We start from the raw sequence: 15,884 nt of genomic DNA, 5'->3' as shown, positions 1-15,884 counted from the left end.
GCCATCGCCGCAGCGGGAGGGATAGATTTATATGTCTGTCACTTCTGAATACACTGATCCCAATATTCCTACCCACCACTCATGCATTTTTCCTAAAAAGAACGTCCTCTCCTTCCTTTCCCAAACTAAAACCCTCCACACAGCATTCTCAAAGATGAAATAGGCCTTGAGGAAATAATTTTCCTCAGGGCGTGTGGGGTTAATGTAAAAAAAGATTATGTATTTGAAAGAGAATAGAATTCTTTAACTTCATTTACCTACGGTAAGTTTTCGAAGCATGAAAATTAGAGAATTATTATTACAACTTAACAATAGATTTCTTAAAATCAATTATCATCACTTTTCAAAATAAAAATAGCAGATTGATATCATTTTGAGTTTGGTTCGAATACGTATGATTTTATTTTTATTTTTTTATAATTATAGTTTCAAAATGCAACATTTATTATATTTAACCATGAAAATATTAAGAAAGTATATTTAAATAATAAAAATCTTGACTTTTTAGCAAAAATACATGTTTAAAAACGCATTTTATTAGCATTTATAATAAGAGATTGACATATTCTACGCATTGGGTATCTTATCCAAAATATTTAGCTTATCCGCAAAGGTTTATAAATTTACCATATTTTGATAAATAAATAATTTATTGGAAATACGTATTTATGCAGAACTTATCATTAAGTTATCAAAAGAGTATCCTTTGTTTTAAGTTTGGCCAAAACAGAAATTAAAAATAAGAAAAAGGCCTATAAAATCTTCAATAATATTATATATTGGTAAAAAATCGTTAATTTTGATTAATTGTTTGAAATAGAAGCGGTTCCTAGTTTTGAAAACACATTGTATGGTATGTATGTATGGTTTAATTATTTACTTTAATAGAAATGATTAAAAAATCGAAAGGGAGTATGTGATTAACAAAAGAGTGTGAAAACAGCGTAAAAAATCACGATGAAAAGAACCATCTAACTTTAATTGAAATTTCGCTGTCCTGAAATCTTGCGATTTGTCAGTTTTTTAGAGTTAAGGCGATGCCATACGTAGTAATGCAAAATCATGTGTTTTTGGTTTGAAAATTTGGTCGCCTAGAAATGTTTTAGATGCTTTAATTAAATACGGCGAGTAGAATACATCCTGACCTTTGAAATAATCGAAAATTTTTTAGATAGGTCTTTTTATGAGCCCAGAAAAAAATAATGTAAAGGCCCATGAAAACTGCTTTAAAGTTCAAAATCTCCTACTTACGAACCCATTTTCGGTTGTGATTTTATTGTATACTGTAGCAAATTAAGTTATTTATAAAATGATCGAAAAAAAATTAAATATTTATGCCTGAACATTCACAAAATAAAATAAAAGGCATTTTTTGGCCATGTTTTTTTGTTGCATAAATCAAAACAGGCGGATAGTGTTAAGCGGGAATTTAAACCTTATCCCCATCTACGTAAGGGTTGTTATTGATAGCGGCTCAATTAAAAATATTACTCGACGTAGTGGATCGCCGTCATCGACAAATCGTACGTCATTTTAATGCTCCTGGCGGCAATGTGTTAAATAAGATAGAGTTCAAATAACATATTAAAGAGTAATATAAATCAATGTTATGAATCTATAAACCTTTGCGGATAAGCCGAAGTTTTGACGTTACCTCCAGCACGGTAATGCTCGGCGTATTGTGGGGACTAGAAAACAAAAAAAAATGTTTGTTTAAAAGACAAGTACCTATATCAAATATAATCAGACGCATCCCAAACATGCAGTACTAATAATACAAATTAAAAAATCTTCATGATCAGTTCTTGACAAAATGCAGTAGCAAACATTACTAAACTCATTTTTATACTGTTAAATAGAAAAACAATGCATCACCAACTAGAACCAAATACACGAATATTCATTATTACCTATTTGTAACCCAAATTATTGACAAGCATAATATATTGCACACCCGCAATCACACAGCCGCAAGTCAAAATTTGTAAAAGTGGTATATTTAATGGACTGGAGAATCTACATAACATTTCGAGTCGATTTTGTTACATCATTTTTTTTTAAGAAGAGCATCTTTTTCGAGTAAATCGAGTCTGAAGATGGAATTTTTAGGTCTAAATTTAAACAAATCGGTTGCTAAGGGGTTCATATTAGATGTTAAATTAATGGGTTGCAAATGCATCGAAGAACAGATTCTGAAAGTTTTTTTTGCTCTTTAGCTGCCAAAAAAAAGAAAACAAATCGAAATATATCATTCACTTTGGAAGTACATTTGTTTTAAATTTTTTTTAGAGATCAAATATCTGTGCACTACCATCAGAATTCAATCCACAATAAATTGTTAAGTCTATTTATCATTGTCCATTTTACCAGTTTGACATATTTTGACTTATGGCTTTGTGGTAGTGAGATATTAGTTCCAAAAACATCCTGATCACCGCCCATTTCCTAATATGGGTTTGGAAACACAAGGTTTCGTACAATGTAATTGCCAACGTATTAGTGAAATGTAATTTTTTCATGCTGGCAAACTTACAATTGAAACATAAAAATGTTAATAAATTATTAGCATGCGAACCGGATAACTCTAAAATCTCAAGCATTAAGAACGATTTTTCTTGCACAAAAAACACTATAATTTTGTCTATTTTCTTCTTCTATCATTTTTAGAATATTTATGCAAAGTTGCGTGTGATTAAGAAATAACATAAATTTGGAGTGTTTTCTGTTTTACTGTTAGAAGTAGATACATTTATAGACATCCAATTTGATAGACTAGCCCATCAGGGAAATGGGAACAAACCATGTCACGCGGAGCGGGGAGGGGGCGTGACAGTCTCCCTTTCTGTCATTTGCCAATAAATAAATCTGCTTATGAATCACTATTCCTTTTTAAAATGTGCGCAAATTTAAGCCTTCGTAAAAAACTTCAAATAAAAAATCGGGTAAACAAAAGTTTGGGCTTGTTTTTTTACACTATTTAGGTAGGCACTTTTTTTAATTTGACTTTCGTCACTAAGTTTTAGCGTCGCCAGGAATCTCATGTGAAGATTGTTTGGTTAATGATGATTAACATTTAGATCCAGCGCAGAAAAATCCCACAATGAACTGTGCTGCAAACCGTTGCCGTTTTCTGCGCAGGGTTTGATTATTTAAATGTGCGCTCTTTGGCGGTCAACCCACAACTGATGTCGTAGTTAAGTCAAAGCAAATTAATACTCCTGATGTAAAAAATTATACCCAGATATCATGTTAGGTCTATCAATTTGGATGTCTATGGGTGCAACGGATTACGTGCATAGATTATATGTATTATCTATTTTCTATTCAGTGATTACGTGCAAAACAGCAAAGTATATTTGTTCGTTTGATGTTATTTTAAAATGACGAAAACTGATCGCAATGGATTTTTTTTTCGATAGTATCATAATAAGGAATTAAGAAAAACTTTTCACCCGTTCGAATGAGACTCGTACTGCCCTAAAACGAGTCTCAGTTATGAATTAAATGAATCTCAATTCCCATAGGTGCGTTATGAATATCAGCACCTATGAAACCTTTCGTCATATTTCTTAAGTTCATACAAAACATCCTAGTGGCGCCAGAGCGGTAGACCTACACACCGTGGAAATCTACTAGCTTCCCGAGAGCGCAGCACCTACGAGATACGTTAACGCCAGTTTTTTCTCCCTTTTTAATCTTCTCCACACCAAAACGAAAATCGTACACATAGATAAATTTACCAGTATCGCTGGTAAATTTATCTATGTGCTTAAATTTAATATGATTGGTTGTAGATAATCATTCCACTCAATTAAAAATTATGTTTTATCCCATGCACATGTTATAATAATATAATATGGTAAATGTATGTCGAATGTTAAAAAGTAAGTTCATGTTTTGAGGTTATTTTCTAAAATGTTTTCAATAACAGCAAGTGTGAAAAAAAAATTGAATACAATGTTTTCCCAAAATGATGAAATGAAAAAATAATAAATTACATATATTTGAATAATACTGAACTAGCTATTAAAAGCATAAAAGGTAATCCAGATTTCAAATATCTTCGAACAACGTTAACATCGAATGCAACAGATATATATTGTATTTGACGTAAGTACCTATCTACATTAGCAGATTGTACAACATTGCTTAATTATGATTTGTTAGTATTGTGTAACATTGCATTAATTATTATAATTCATGGACTATATTGCAGGCATTTGTAGGTAGGTACATTTATGAATCAAATGCCTAATGTTTTAAAAATTTATTTTACATAAAAATTATAATTAAACGCACATTAAATAAATAAAAATAACGGATGATTTTGAGATTAAATAATATAAAAAATACGTTTCCTTCACCGTTTTACAATGAAAGCATTACATTAATATAAGATGAGATTGTGAGTTTTATGTTCGATCAGAGCAGTGATTCCCAAACATTGCGCGCTCTCTTTGTGGCATTGCGAGTTGATGTGTAAAAAAAATCTAATAACGTTGCACTGGCATTTGCGTTATCGTTATGTTTAGTAGACCGTTGAATTATTTATTAAAGAGTTGTCGAAATGAAGAAATAAAATCGGTAAAATTATTTCGTCACCTTAATTAAAAATTTCCATAAGCCCATTATTTCGTGAACCGAGATATGAATGAAATCTTTAGAATTTATATACGTATAACTGTAGATATTATCTACTACAAAAAATAATAACAACATAAAAGTAATAAATTAGAATTAATTTTTTAGTGATTTAAAAAAAGTTCATAAAAATAAAAACACGAACGAACAAACACACTTGCAGTATTTTAATATATACGGATTCAATGCACACAACTGTTGCCACAACTAAATTTACTCGTGTGCGGGCTGCCTTAGATCTTCAATTGATTCATAAAATTATTAATACTTTAAACAAAAGCCGTCCAAAATTATTAAACTAAAATATTTTAATTTTAAGAAAACAAAAATTTACTACACACACATTTATTATATAGATGTGTAAAGTAGATCCAAAAGTTTAAAATTTAATATAATTTAAAAAAAAAAATAACACAAATAATGAACAAAAAAAAAACCTTTTTATTTCTGCTGTAAAGTTGCCAAAATGAATTTATATACTATAATAATTAGTGTGGCAATATTCATCTTCAAGGGCGTATATAAGGGGGTTCAACCCCCACCCCATCGAACTTAGTATTGCGTAGGAAAAAAAAGAAAATAGTGCTCAAAGATTACATTCCCGAAATATATGAATATGAACGGTGGTGATGTGTTAGCAAAAAGGGAGTGTTAGTCCTGAATTGTTTGGGAAACACTGGATTACATATTTTTAAAGTTAGTTAATTAATGTGTTGAAGGAAAATGCTCTGAAAATATTAAAAATTATACATAAGTACATATACTAGGATGACACTGAATCAGTACACCAATACAAAATAAACTGTTGTAGTTTAAAAAGAAAACTCAGCAAGCGCAAAAATTAACCAAAAAATATAAAACAACGCAATCACTGCTAATTTGTACACATTTCTAAAATAATCAATGGTTTCTCCAAATAAATATTTTTTTAATTGTTTTTTTTTTCAATTCAACTGGGAAAATCACGGATTGTTTTTTTTATAAGTGAATTATTAGATTATGCATTATTATCCGTACTGCCGTGTAGAGTTCCGGAGTTCAACGCCGTCGAACATGTTGAGGTTGTTCTGTCTGGCGTATTCGTTGATCACCCATTTTCCTGTGGAAATAAACAGAAAATCGCCGCTTTACACAGTCGCCAAAGATCATTTCACGCAAATGCTGCAAACAAGTGAATTAGTAATGATTCGCATGAAATCACAAATTTGCGCAAAAAAACTTTTGAGAAACACTTCGAAATCACAGTTATTCTTTTACTAAATAAAAAAAACTGAGTGATTTTCACATAACATTTTAGATTCTGAGAAGGTATCTTTATTGTTTCATGTTGTTTAAACAAGATCTTTATGTTTTCTTATAATGGACTGAATTTTATTTGTTTTATATTCCACGTAGAATTAGTATCGGTATTTCGATTGACCAAAAAATAACACATCAATATCGAAAGGAAAATAAAACGTGACAACATTATTTCTAGTAGTGAGACAAACGGAATGAAAGTTTTTTTTCGTAGACCCCTTTGAAAAGTGCTGATTCTATTTTTTCCTACTAAAATTAAAGTACCTACTTGTATTATTATTTACTAGGAATTTCTACGTATGCAGGGTTTTGGACATATTTTTTACTGTGGCTGTCTCAGCTAAGTTTAAAATTTTGAAAGATTATATGATAATCAGGAACAACCTTTTCTGTTTATTGAAGTAGACGATAATACTAACAAATCTAAAACGAAACATGAAACACAACAGAAAAAAAAACGGTCACAACTAGGAATTGAAACCAGGATCTCTTGTCTTACCGGGACAGGCGTCTTTAACCACTCGACCATTGGGACATATTTATAAATAAAAATTGGGTATGTATATCAGAGACACTATCTAGGTCACAAACCAATTTCATTAGAAACTTTGATTCCATTTAACAAGGTAGAATCCAAAAGTATGGTTAAAATGTGTTGCAAGATGATATTGGTAATTATGAATTTGATATATTTTATATTATCTTAATAAATAGGTCCCAATGGTCGAGTGGTTTAAGACGTTTGTCCCGGTAAAAAAAGAGATCCTGGGTGCAATTCCTAGTGGTGACCATTATCTTTGTATTTTTCTGTGTTTTGTTCTGTTTCATGTTTCGTTTAGATTTATTAGTATTATCTTCTTCTTCAACGATTTATTAAATGATACCTCCAAAAATTATTCACTATCATTGGAATAACGTAATTTCGATATAAACTTGCATACCTAAAGTAACGTTTACCTTCGTTAAAATTTCCCCATAGAAACAAAAACTAAATTTGTGATTTCAATGTACAAACATAACAGGTAACAGCATGAACATATTATTGAAAAATAGTCTAACAGTGGGTAGGTACTTATTTATTTTTAACATTTTAGCTTCAATGATAAAATACTTTAATATTTCCTTTTCTTGTGTATGCGGAAAGTGGATGAAGCTTTTAATTTGCGATCAGGTTTTAGTGTCGTAGAAAAGCTCTGGGAATGCAATTTGCTGGCTTAAAGAATTTGTAAGATCGTAAAATCTTTAGATGCCATGACCCGCCATTTTATTGTGATCTTTTATAGTTTTATTGACACTTTTGTATCGGGAGAGTGATACACGATAGCGATTATTACATTTTCATTTCAAATATAAAGTGAAACATTAAAACAATAATTTAGCAAAGTATTGACACGTCGTTTTAAAGAAATTAAAAAAATAGTACCTACGCACTGAAATAAGTAGATTGTTAGTTCATTTCAAAATAATTAGTATAGTCAAACGAATCCAAACATGGCCACGTCGTTTTAGGACATTATTATACAATATTTGTAATTTTTTTTCACCATCTCTCAGAGCAAAAAGACGTAAGAATTTATCAATGTCTCGTTTCCATGAACAGACTGGTTGGAATATATCTATGGTCTTGGGTCATAATACGATAAATGCATATATGGTAACTATGTGACCATTATTTTGCGTAATTATTGAAACTCATTCGTATGAATCAAACACACCGTTGAAATAGATACATTACTGTCGTTTTTTTTATTCGGAATTTGTGAATTTTTCAAACTGTCCTAGTGGAAAAAATTGGGTTCGCACTTATCGTATTTTGAACGTAGATTTGTATTCAGACCGTTTTTCTGATGTAGGTAGGTCCCTTGTAAAGATTACACTACATAAAATTACACACTTCAACCCAAAACTGTACTGGTTCGAGCAGAACATGTAAATTGACGCTGCTAGGTGGGTTAATGTAAAAGGGAGGTTCGTTAGATTTTTTTAGTGGAATTTTTATAAAGGACCTACTCACGTTCTTACAATATTTATCATGTCGCATGAAAATGAATTAAAATCGTCCACTGAAAATGAGAAAAATTATTCACATCGCAATAGAAAGGTATACATTAAAATAAGTGGGTATGTACCTATGCCTAAAAAAACGTTTTCTTAACAAGTCAACACATTATTGAATACAGGATCGTTCCACGACCCAGTAAAATTAAGTTTCAATCACCTGGTTCAGTAAAAAAAACTACTCCTATGCCGCTGAAATAAATTTCAGAGTAAAAATACACACAGGTATAATAATAACTTATTCAATGTAAAATATTTAGTTACCTACTTTAGGGTAGGCATTTGATAAAGTGTTAAGAAAACAGTAGGTACCTAATCAGCAGAAATATTCCCGAAACCTTGAAAAACAATATAAGGTGCGTTTTGCGTTTGTTAAAATAGTGTTACATATTATTTCAAAGACCTTTCGAATTAAAGTACCTTAAATACAAAGCGATCAGGTGCTCTTTCAAATATTCCCACGGATTCAAAGTACAAAAATTATTTTCATTGTAAACCCTAAAAGTATTGTTCAATACAAATTTGTTATTAACTAAATAAATTACCGGTGCAAATTTCAATCGATTGTGCGAATGTTAATTATAAAATTATGTTTGCAGCCAATTTTAAGTATGAGTAGTACTATGTCCCAATTATAATCATGCAACCGTTACAAGTTAATATCGTCCGAATATAATTGATAACCTACGAACAGAATTTGTCGCAAACTCGAGAAAAGAAATTAAGAATGTAGGTAATTAACAAAATTAGTTTCGTGACTCTAATCAAGATAGTATAATATTATAATATTTTTATACGTTTACACATCTCATCATACTTATGTATTACGTAGGTATTCAAAATTAATGTGATTGTTTGGTAGAAAGATAATGTGTCTAATAAACGTTTTGCTTAATGTTAAAAAAGTCTCATTTATTCGATAGGTAATTGTACCTAATACTGAATGTAAGCATTACAATTTGTCGCATTGTTGATTGTTTAACAACTTGTTTATATTTATTTGTCACAATTAAATGTAACAATGATCTAAGATCAAAATTTGACAGGAATGGATCACAGATATACATATCGTATGTATTGCGAAGTACGTAAATAAATAATGAGATGGGTTGCACAGAAGTGACCGTAAACTCAATCAATGAGTGGATGCTCAGTCAAACGTGGAATATGCTATCAAGGCAACAAACAGTCTGAAATGGAAAGGAACTATGCATTTCAACAAGTGACTAAAAGATCGAATGTTAATATTAACATCAGAGATCAAAGGTTGAAGAGAAGATTCTAGTTGACTGAAGATATTGAAGAAAGAAATTATCAAGAAAACAAATTATATTATGCATCGAGAGTATCGAGACACAGACGACAGGACTTCTTGAAAACGTTTTGTGCGTTTTCGCAGTGCTGATCACAATCTTGCCACTTATATATTATCGTTTTATAGGTATGCAACATTCATATAATTTTATTAAAAGACATGCACTTTGCAATGCAATCGAAATGCAACCTCCCTCTAATATAGACCCGTAAAGTACTGGTGTACATGTTGTAGGATTATCATAGAGTCCATATATACCTACATTATTATTATATACCTACCTAAACGCTGTGAACTTCGCGTAGAGCACTTTAAACAAAAACTCTTATTTTTTTATAAAAATATGAAAACTATTATTTTTTTAAGTATCGTTTATATCCTGTTTATAAGTTCGTTTTGCTTTATCACTTAGATACACAATAATATGTGTCAAATTCAAAGTCTTGCAACATTTGACTTTCCATCCTGTAAATCTGGCAGGTCTTCAAAATCGAAAATAATACTTACGGCTAATTTACTTAAAACACAGTGTTGACAGCTGAAAGAAAATCTCCTTAAAAATAATGAATGAATTGATTAGCTACCTTCCGGAAAATACAGCTTTCCCACAGCTGAGGCAGCAACTACAGAAACTGGGTTAGACAGATAATGTACAATATATTATGAATGTTTGTTGCAGAGGATGTTTGGACTTACCCTCGTCTATTCTTCTAGAAGCCTCCTCCAGGTCGCTGTGGGCGTCCTTGAGTATGGCGTACATAAGGGGCATCATTTCCCAAGAGTAGTGAAACTTCTCCAGGAGTTTGTGACAGTTTTCCAGCAGCGTCTCCAGCGAGGCTGTGAAATAAACAAATATATTTGTTAGCAAAATAAAAGAAACATTGATTGTTTTTAAAATGGTTCTCTTCTTTACAAAATCCACGCACAGGTGCCTAATTAAATATAGTTATTTTTGACGACTTACGACTAAATTAAAATTTCTAATTAAAAATTTGATTTTTTGTATGAAGATTTTCAGGAAATCCATGCGGCGCACACCGAAACTGAAATTTCCTGAAAATCTTCATACACAAATCGAATTTTCTAAAAAAAAATAAAAATCGTTTTCAGCTACAACAACATCAATAATCCTTTTTTGTAATGTCAGCACTCCAAAAATCACGAGCCGTCACTGCTTCTAGGCCTTACATTATTTGTACGCGAAAATAAGAGTAGGCAGTTCTGTTAACCCTTGGGTACATACCTAATATACCCGCATTGTTCCGAGGAGCACCAATAAAAGCTCTCCGCTCCTTGCGGCCATTGTTGAATAATTCCCGACTTCTTCTGTTTGAATTCGACATAAAAAGCTACCATTGTTTGCAAACGCCCGTATTGAATTATGTTTTTCTTTTTCTTTGAGTTCGAGTTTCAAATAATCGTTTTTTTATTCAGTCAAAGACATAGAATGTACATACCTATTTATATTTTTTTTTAATAAAAGGTTAATTTGCTGGAGTTAGTAGGTACTTACCTACTAACCTACCTCTAAGATGTACCTGTGTTTTTTTTAAATATTTTTCAACAGAATCCTAAAGATATCTACCAACCAAATAAAAATTTAGAGATACCTATCTAGGTTTTGTAGGAGTAAGATTATACACGACGTCCGGAAAGTCGTAGTTCAAATGGGAAACTTGTGAATCGAAATCTCATGGAGATCCCAAAAAGAACCTTTTGAATTTTAGTGTTTTTTTTATTATTTCTTTTTCGATAAAGAGAGGGTAGAAAAAACTTTTGGAACTTTTGATACTTATATGCATTTTAAAAGACGTTAAACAGCTGTTATTAACCTTCGAAGAGGAATCAGTTTTGAAATTTGACCCAAAGGATTCCAACTTCGGTCTGGACTTATTCTAAAACGATGTCTCAAATAAATAAATAAATACATGCGGGGGGGGGGGGGGGGGTCACCTCTAATAGAAGGGAAGGGGTTCGATCCTGGGGGGGTCAAGGGATAAAGGGAGAACCTTCCCACCCTAGTAAATTTACACATTTAATTACTAGACTGCAAACTGCAATAAGAAGTGGGTAGGTAAAATTGAAAAATACTGAAAAGTCACGTAGGTACCGCCACTGGTAGGTAATGGGTAGGTACACACTTTTGTGAGACTATCTACACAAATAAAATATATTTTTGTTTAGAACACGCTGTTATTGCATGAGTAGGTACTACAAGCTTTTGTTGTTTATAACCGAGTGTGTACAACTTGATACCCACCACAATTTCGAAACGAATAGGAACACCAGTTTTCCTGAAAAATGGATTAATAAACCAACGGTTTCCAATGCAACTGGTATAATCCACATGGATGAATTTATTTCTCAAACAACAAGCGATACTCCTTCCCTCTCTATGCCACAAAAAGCTATGTGGACGACCGAGACCCAGAACGGGGTAAGTACTCACAGGTAAACCTAACAGTTACTGTTGTAATGTAAGCCTAAAAAGGTGTTAGTGGTATGGGATAGGAGTGATGAAATAGACCAATAGCGGCGCGGGGGCGTGGCGTGCGACGTGAAACGCCTTCTCATTGGCCGCGGAGGAGTGGGTCCGGGGTGAAGCACCATGCAACAATTAATATTGTTGTAAAAGCTGGCGCGCCTATCGAACTTTGGCGGGAAATTTACGAAAACGCGGGAAATATTAAATTTGGAATTTCTATGGTAAGTTTTGATTTGAGCGAAATTTTCATTTCAGTGACCGGAATTGTAAAATTTTTTAAACGATTTTTTGGGACCTATCTTTAAATGCAACTTAAATATTTGTCGACAGATTTTTGCACTATTCATATCGTAATAATACTATGTAACTTAACAGATTTCTTGAGCGGTAGATATTTATTATTGATATAAATAAGATAACCGTACAAATCAGAACACTTTAGATAAGTGATATAGTCATTAAAAGTGATGAAAAAAAAAATAGACAGAAAACCTAGTTTTTTAAAGAAAAAAATATACGACACATAAAAGATATTTATTCAAAATTACTAATAAAGGCAAAAGTTTTTTTTTTAATATCCATATATTTTTGTTTATTTTGCGTTGGTACTCTTGTTTTATTAATATTTATTACAAAATATTACAATTCTGCGCTGTTTTATCAAACCATAAATCCAGCTCAAAAACACCTTTTTTAATTTGAAAAATTAATGGCGCGTAGGTACCCCGGGATTTGAACCCATTTGAATCTTTATTTAAATGTATGCAAATTGAATTAATTGTATTTCTGAGCAGATTTTTAGTTATTTTTTATATTTTGGATTTGTAGGCCTTTCTTGAAAGATTGTTATTTGAAATATAAAATAACCATAAGAAACACGAAAATCATTTCAAAGAGGACACATTTGAATGTTTTTATGCATACTGAAAACAAATATCGAAATAAATAAAATAAAAATCAGACACCCGCCCGCAGTCCCCTCTTACCAATAGTTATTAGTGATATAAATTATCATATTTATTAAAAAATATCTATAATGCCAAATTGAACTAAAAATAATTATTTCCACCAAGCCTTAGCAGATAGGTACGTACCTCGTACCTATTTGTCTACTCTCATACCTACACGTTCTGATGGAAATAAATTGTTTAAATTTATCTGTAAGTATCTATATATTTGTCTGTAAATCAAAGTTAAGTGTCTAAATATTCACACTTTGGACCGGTCAGTGGCTGAGTTGGCATCGCGTTTGGGTCCCACCCAGGCTGTGTTCCATTCCTCGGCTGGCTAAGTCGCTCCATCACAACACAAGCAATATTCTCCGCTTAATGTGGTGGTTAGTGGTGGTAGTAGGAGATTTTCAAACACTGTCAGGTTATTCGTAACCTGAGAATGCTTGTCTTTCTTGAATAAAATAAAATAATAATAATGTTCCTATTAACACAGTGTAAGTAGATAGAGTAAGGTTAGGTACGATAGGTGTATGATTATTTTAAGCAAATTGTTTATTGAATTAACTGTACGAAATAGGATGTATCTACCTACATTATATTCCTGTGCTGTACCTACGTAGGTATCTGCGCTTTGTACCTACCTACTTTGTATTTTATATGTAGTTTGTAGGTAGATACGATAAAGATTTTAAAAATTTGAATTTTCAAAAAGTCATATAATTGTTATTTTTTGCAATCCAGAACAACCACTACATAAGCAAAGGCCTCTATAAAGTATCAGTCAAAAGCAGTTTAATGCGGACAGCGGAACACGTGTTCATACAAATACTGATATTGATACTGACATACTTATATTGTAGCACAACGTCATGATATATATTCGGAAAAGAACACGTGTTGTCGATATATTCTGAATGACTAATATTCTAACAGGAACTTAGAATGCTGTCACTTTTTTTAACAGGATCATTTTTCCACCTTCATTATCTTCTAATTCATACACATTATTTTTAACGTTTCTTCCATCTACCGTATCGGTCCCAGCAAGTAATATAATGTCTACCAATGTAATTATTATCGCTTGAGCAATTGAGCGCAGTTATATTAATAGAAGGTATTAAAGTTATGATGGTATGTACCTAGATATGGACTTTTAGTAGATATCGCCTACTGTGCTTACAGAACACTAAACTTTTTTATTATTATTAGATATATTTGTTTACGGACCATAATCCAAGAATTATTAATATAATTTATCAAAGGGGGTTGTTTATCTGTTGTATAAACTTTTTTATTCTTCTTTTGGAAGATGTCGTAAAAAAATACCATTTTAAGAAACTAGATAAAATTACCCTTTAGATTTTGGTATTTGAAATAGACTTTGATATTTATAAATATGGATATTTTAATTTCAAACATAAAAAAATTTAAAAAATATATTTTTACTCCAAACGTCGACAAATTGAGAGAATGCGAATTTTCGAAAACACATTCTTTTTTATTTAGAGAATATGCAAGAAAACCGTCACCTCTGTTAGTAGATACATAGCATCGTATTACCTACACTTTCCTTTGATTTCCTTGATTGAATCTTTGAATGGAATCTTATTGTTGCCCACCTACCCAATTCCTACCTTTCCTATGGCGACTTAGTGTTTCCATTCCTATTGTATTCCGCGTTGCGATGTTGTTTTTCCGTCCCCAACACCTCACTTCTAATCTTGTATAATAAAAAAAAAATGATAATTCCCAGAGGAAAAAAAACAACAACAAGAAATGAGATATTGAATTCATTGCTAGCGCAAAATAAATGTTGATTTATGTTATTAAAAAACAACACTTCCATAGAATGCTTATTAAATTCTTGCGGTAATAGTCAATTAAAGAATAATGTGTATAACTTTTTCAAGACCGGAATTTCACGTGTCAGTCTGCGGAAAATCCAACGTTGCCAGATCTGCGCCCAATTAAAGATATTTTTATTAGCAAAATCTAATAGATATCATGAGGGAATGCGATAATATCAGTATGTCAATATCAATATCAGTACTTGTATCAGCACGTGTTCCGCCGGATTCATTATACATTATTTTCTGAATGATACTTCGTTACGAACTCTTTCAATTCATTCGTTATAGGCCCGCAGTCCCATTTTTAACAGGAAAACGAATAATTTTATCAGATTTTCAATAAATTAACAGTATTTCATATCAGGAAGTTTTCTCAGTGTAGCCCAAATGCCTGGTACCAGTGGTACTTTAGCATAGTCTATAATGGCAAATGTTAATTTAATTTAACCAGATTTTTAGTTTGTCAAATCGCAACTTGTCGCCAAAAAACGACCCGTTCTCATGTGACAAATGATTTCAACTGTGTACAAATGTTGGGCTTACGTTTGGACACAAAACCCTTTGGCCGCCTGCAAAGTTAACAGTGTCCAGCCATAGTTGTTTAGATCTGCACCTGAAGGAAAGTGGCGATTTACCGGTAACTTTTTTATAGTTAACCCTAAAAATTATCCAACTTTCTGAAAACAAATATGAGAATGCATGACTTTACTCTTTATGTATCACGTCTATTCAATGAAACTAATTTTGCGGCCATGCTATGTGTACATTAAAACTGGACAAGGAAAATGAAGAAAAATGAGATATTTTGTCTTATATATATATTTGAAACATTCATGTGTTTGAAAATATGTTAACCAGAATTTTGCACAGAAAACCATGACTACCGGATTCCGCCAACGATATAATAGTGAGATCTTTCATAAAGTTGAACTTATCCATGGGTTTGAAAATATGTTAACCAGGATTTTGAACAGAAAACCATGACTACCGGATTCCGCCAATGATATAATAGTGAGATCTTCCATAAAGTTGAACTTATCCATGTGTAAATATGCTAACCAGAATTTTGCACAGACAAAACTTTATCTACCGGATATGAAATAATAGGGAGAACTTCCATAAAGTTTAAAATCGTTATTCGTACCCCAAACTTATATTTTTGTAAACAAAACGCAAAAAAGTCACAAAAGTTACTACTACATAGTCTCAGCAATCATGTAAAATTTAGATTAGGTATCATTGCGGTAATAACATTGATTGTAGTAAAGTGTTGCAATATGAAA

General features: G+C 31.7%; 1 protein-coding gene across 1 annotated transcript in view; it reads right to left on the bottom strand.

The window, feature by feature from the left end:
* Window positions 1-5,648: 5,648 nt before the first annotated feature.
* dsx (transcription factor doublesex) overlaps window positions 5,649-15,884 on the bottom strand; it is a 136,461-nt gene continuing 126,225 nt past the window's right edge. Inside the window, exons 4-5 of the mRNA XM_089640995.1 lie at window positions 10,010-10,150; window positions 5,649-5,740 (exon numbers count right to left, since the gene is read on the bottom strand). Coding sequence (XP_089497121.1) covers window positions 5,649-5,740; window positions 10,010-10,150 — 233 coding nt within the window. The remainder of the gene's footprint in view (window positions 5,741-10,009; window positions 10,151-15,884) is intronic.

The sequence above is a fragment of the Hesperophylax consimilis genome, chromosome 16 (genome assembly GCF_061612785.1).
Source record: "Hesperophylax consimilis isolate HC1 chromosome 16, BYU_Hcon_1.0, whole genome shotgun sequence".
Taxonomy (NCBI): domain Eukaryota; kingdom Metazoa; phylum Arthropoda; class Insecta; order Trichoptera; family Limnephilidae; genus Hesperophylax; species Hesperophylax consimilis.
Note: the sequence above shows the minus strand (reverse complement) of the source record. Positions and strands in the feature narration are given on the sequence as shown.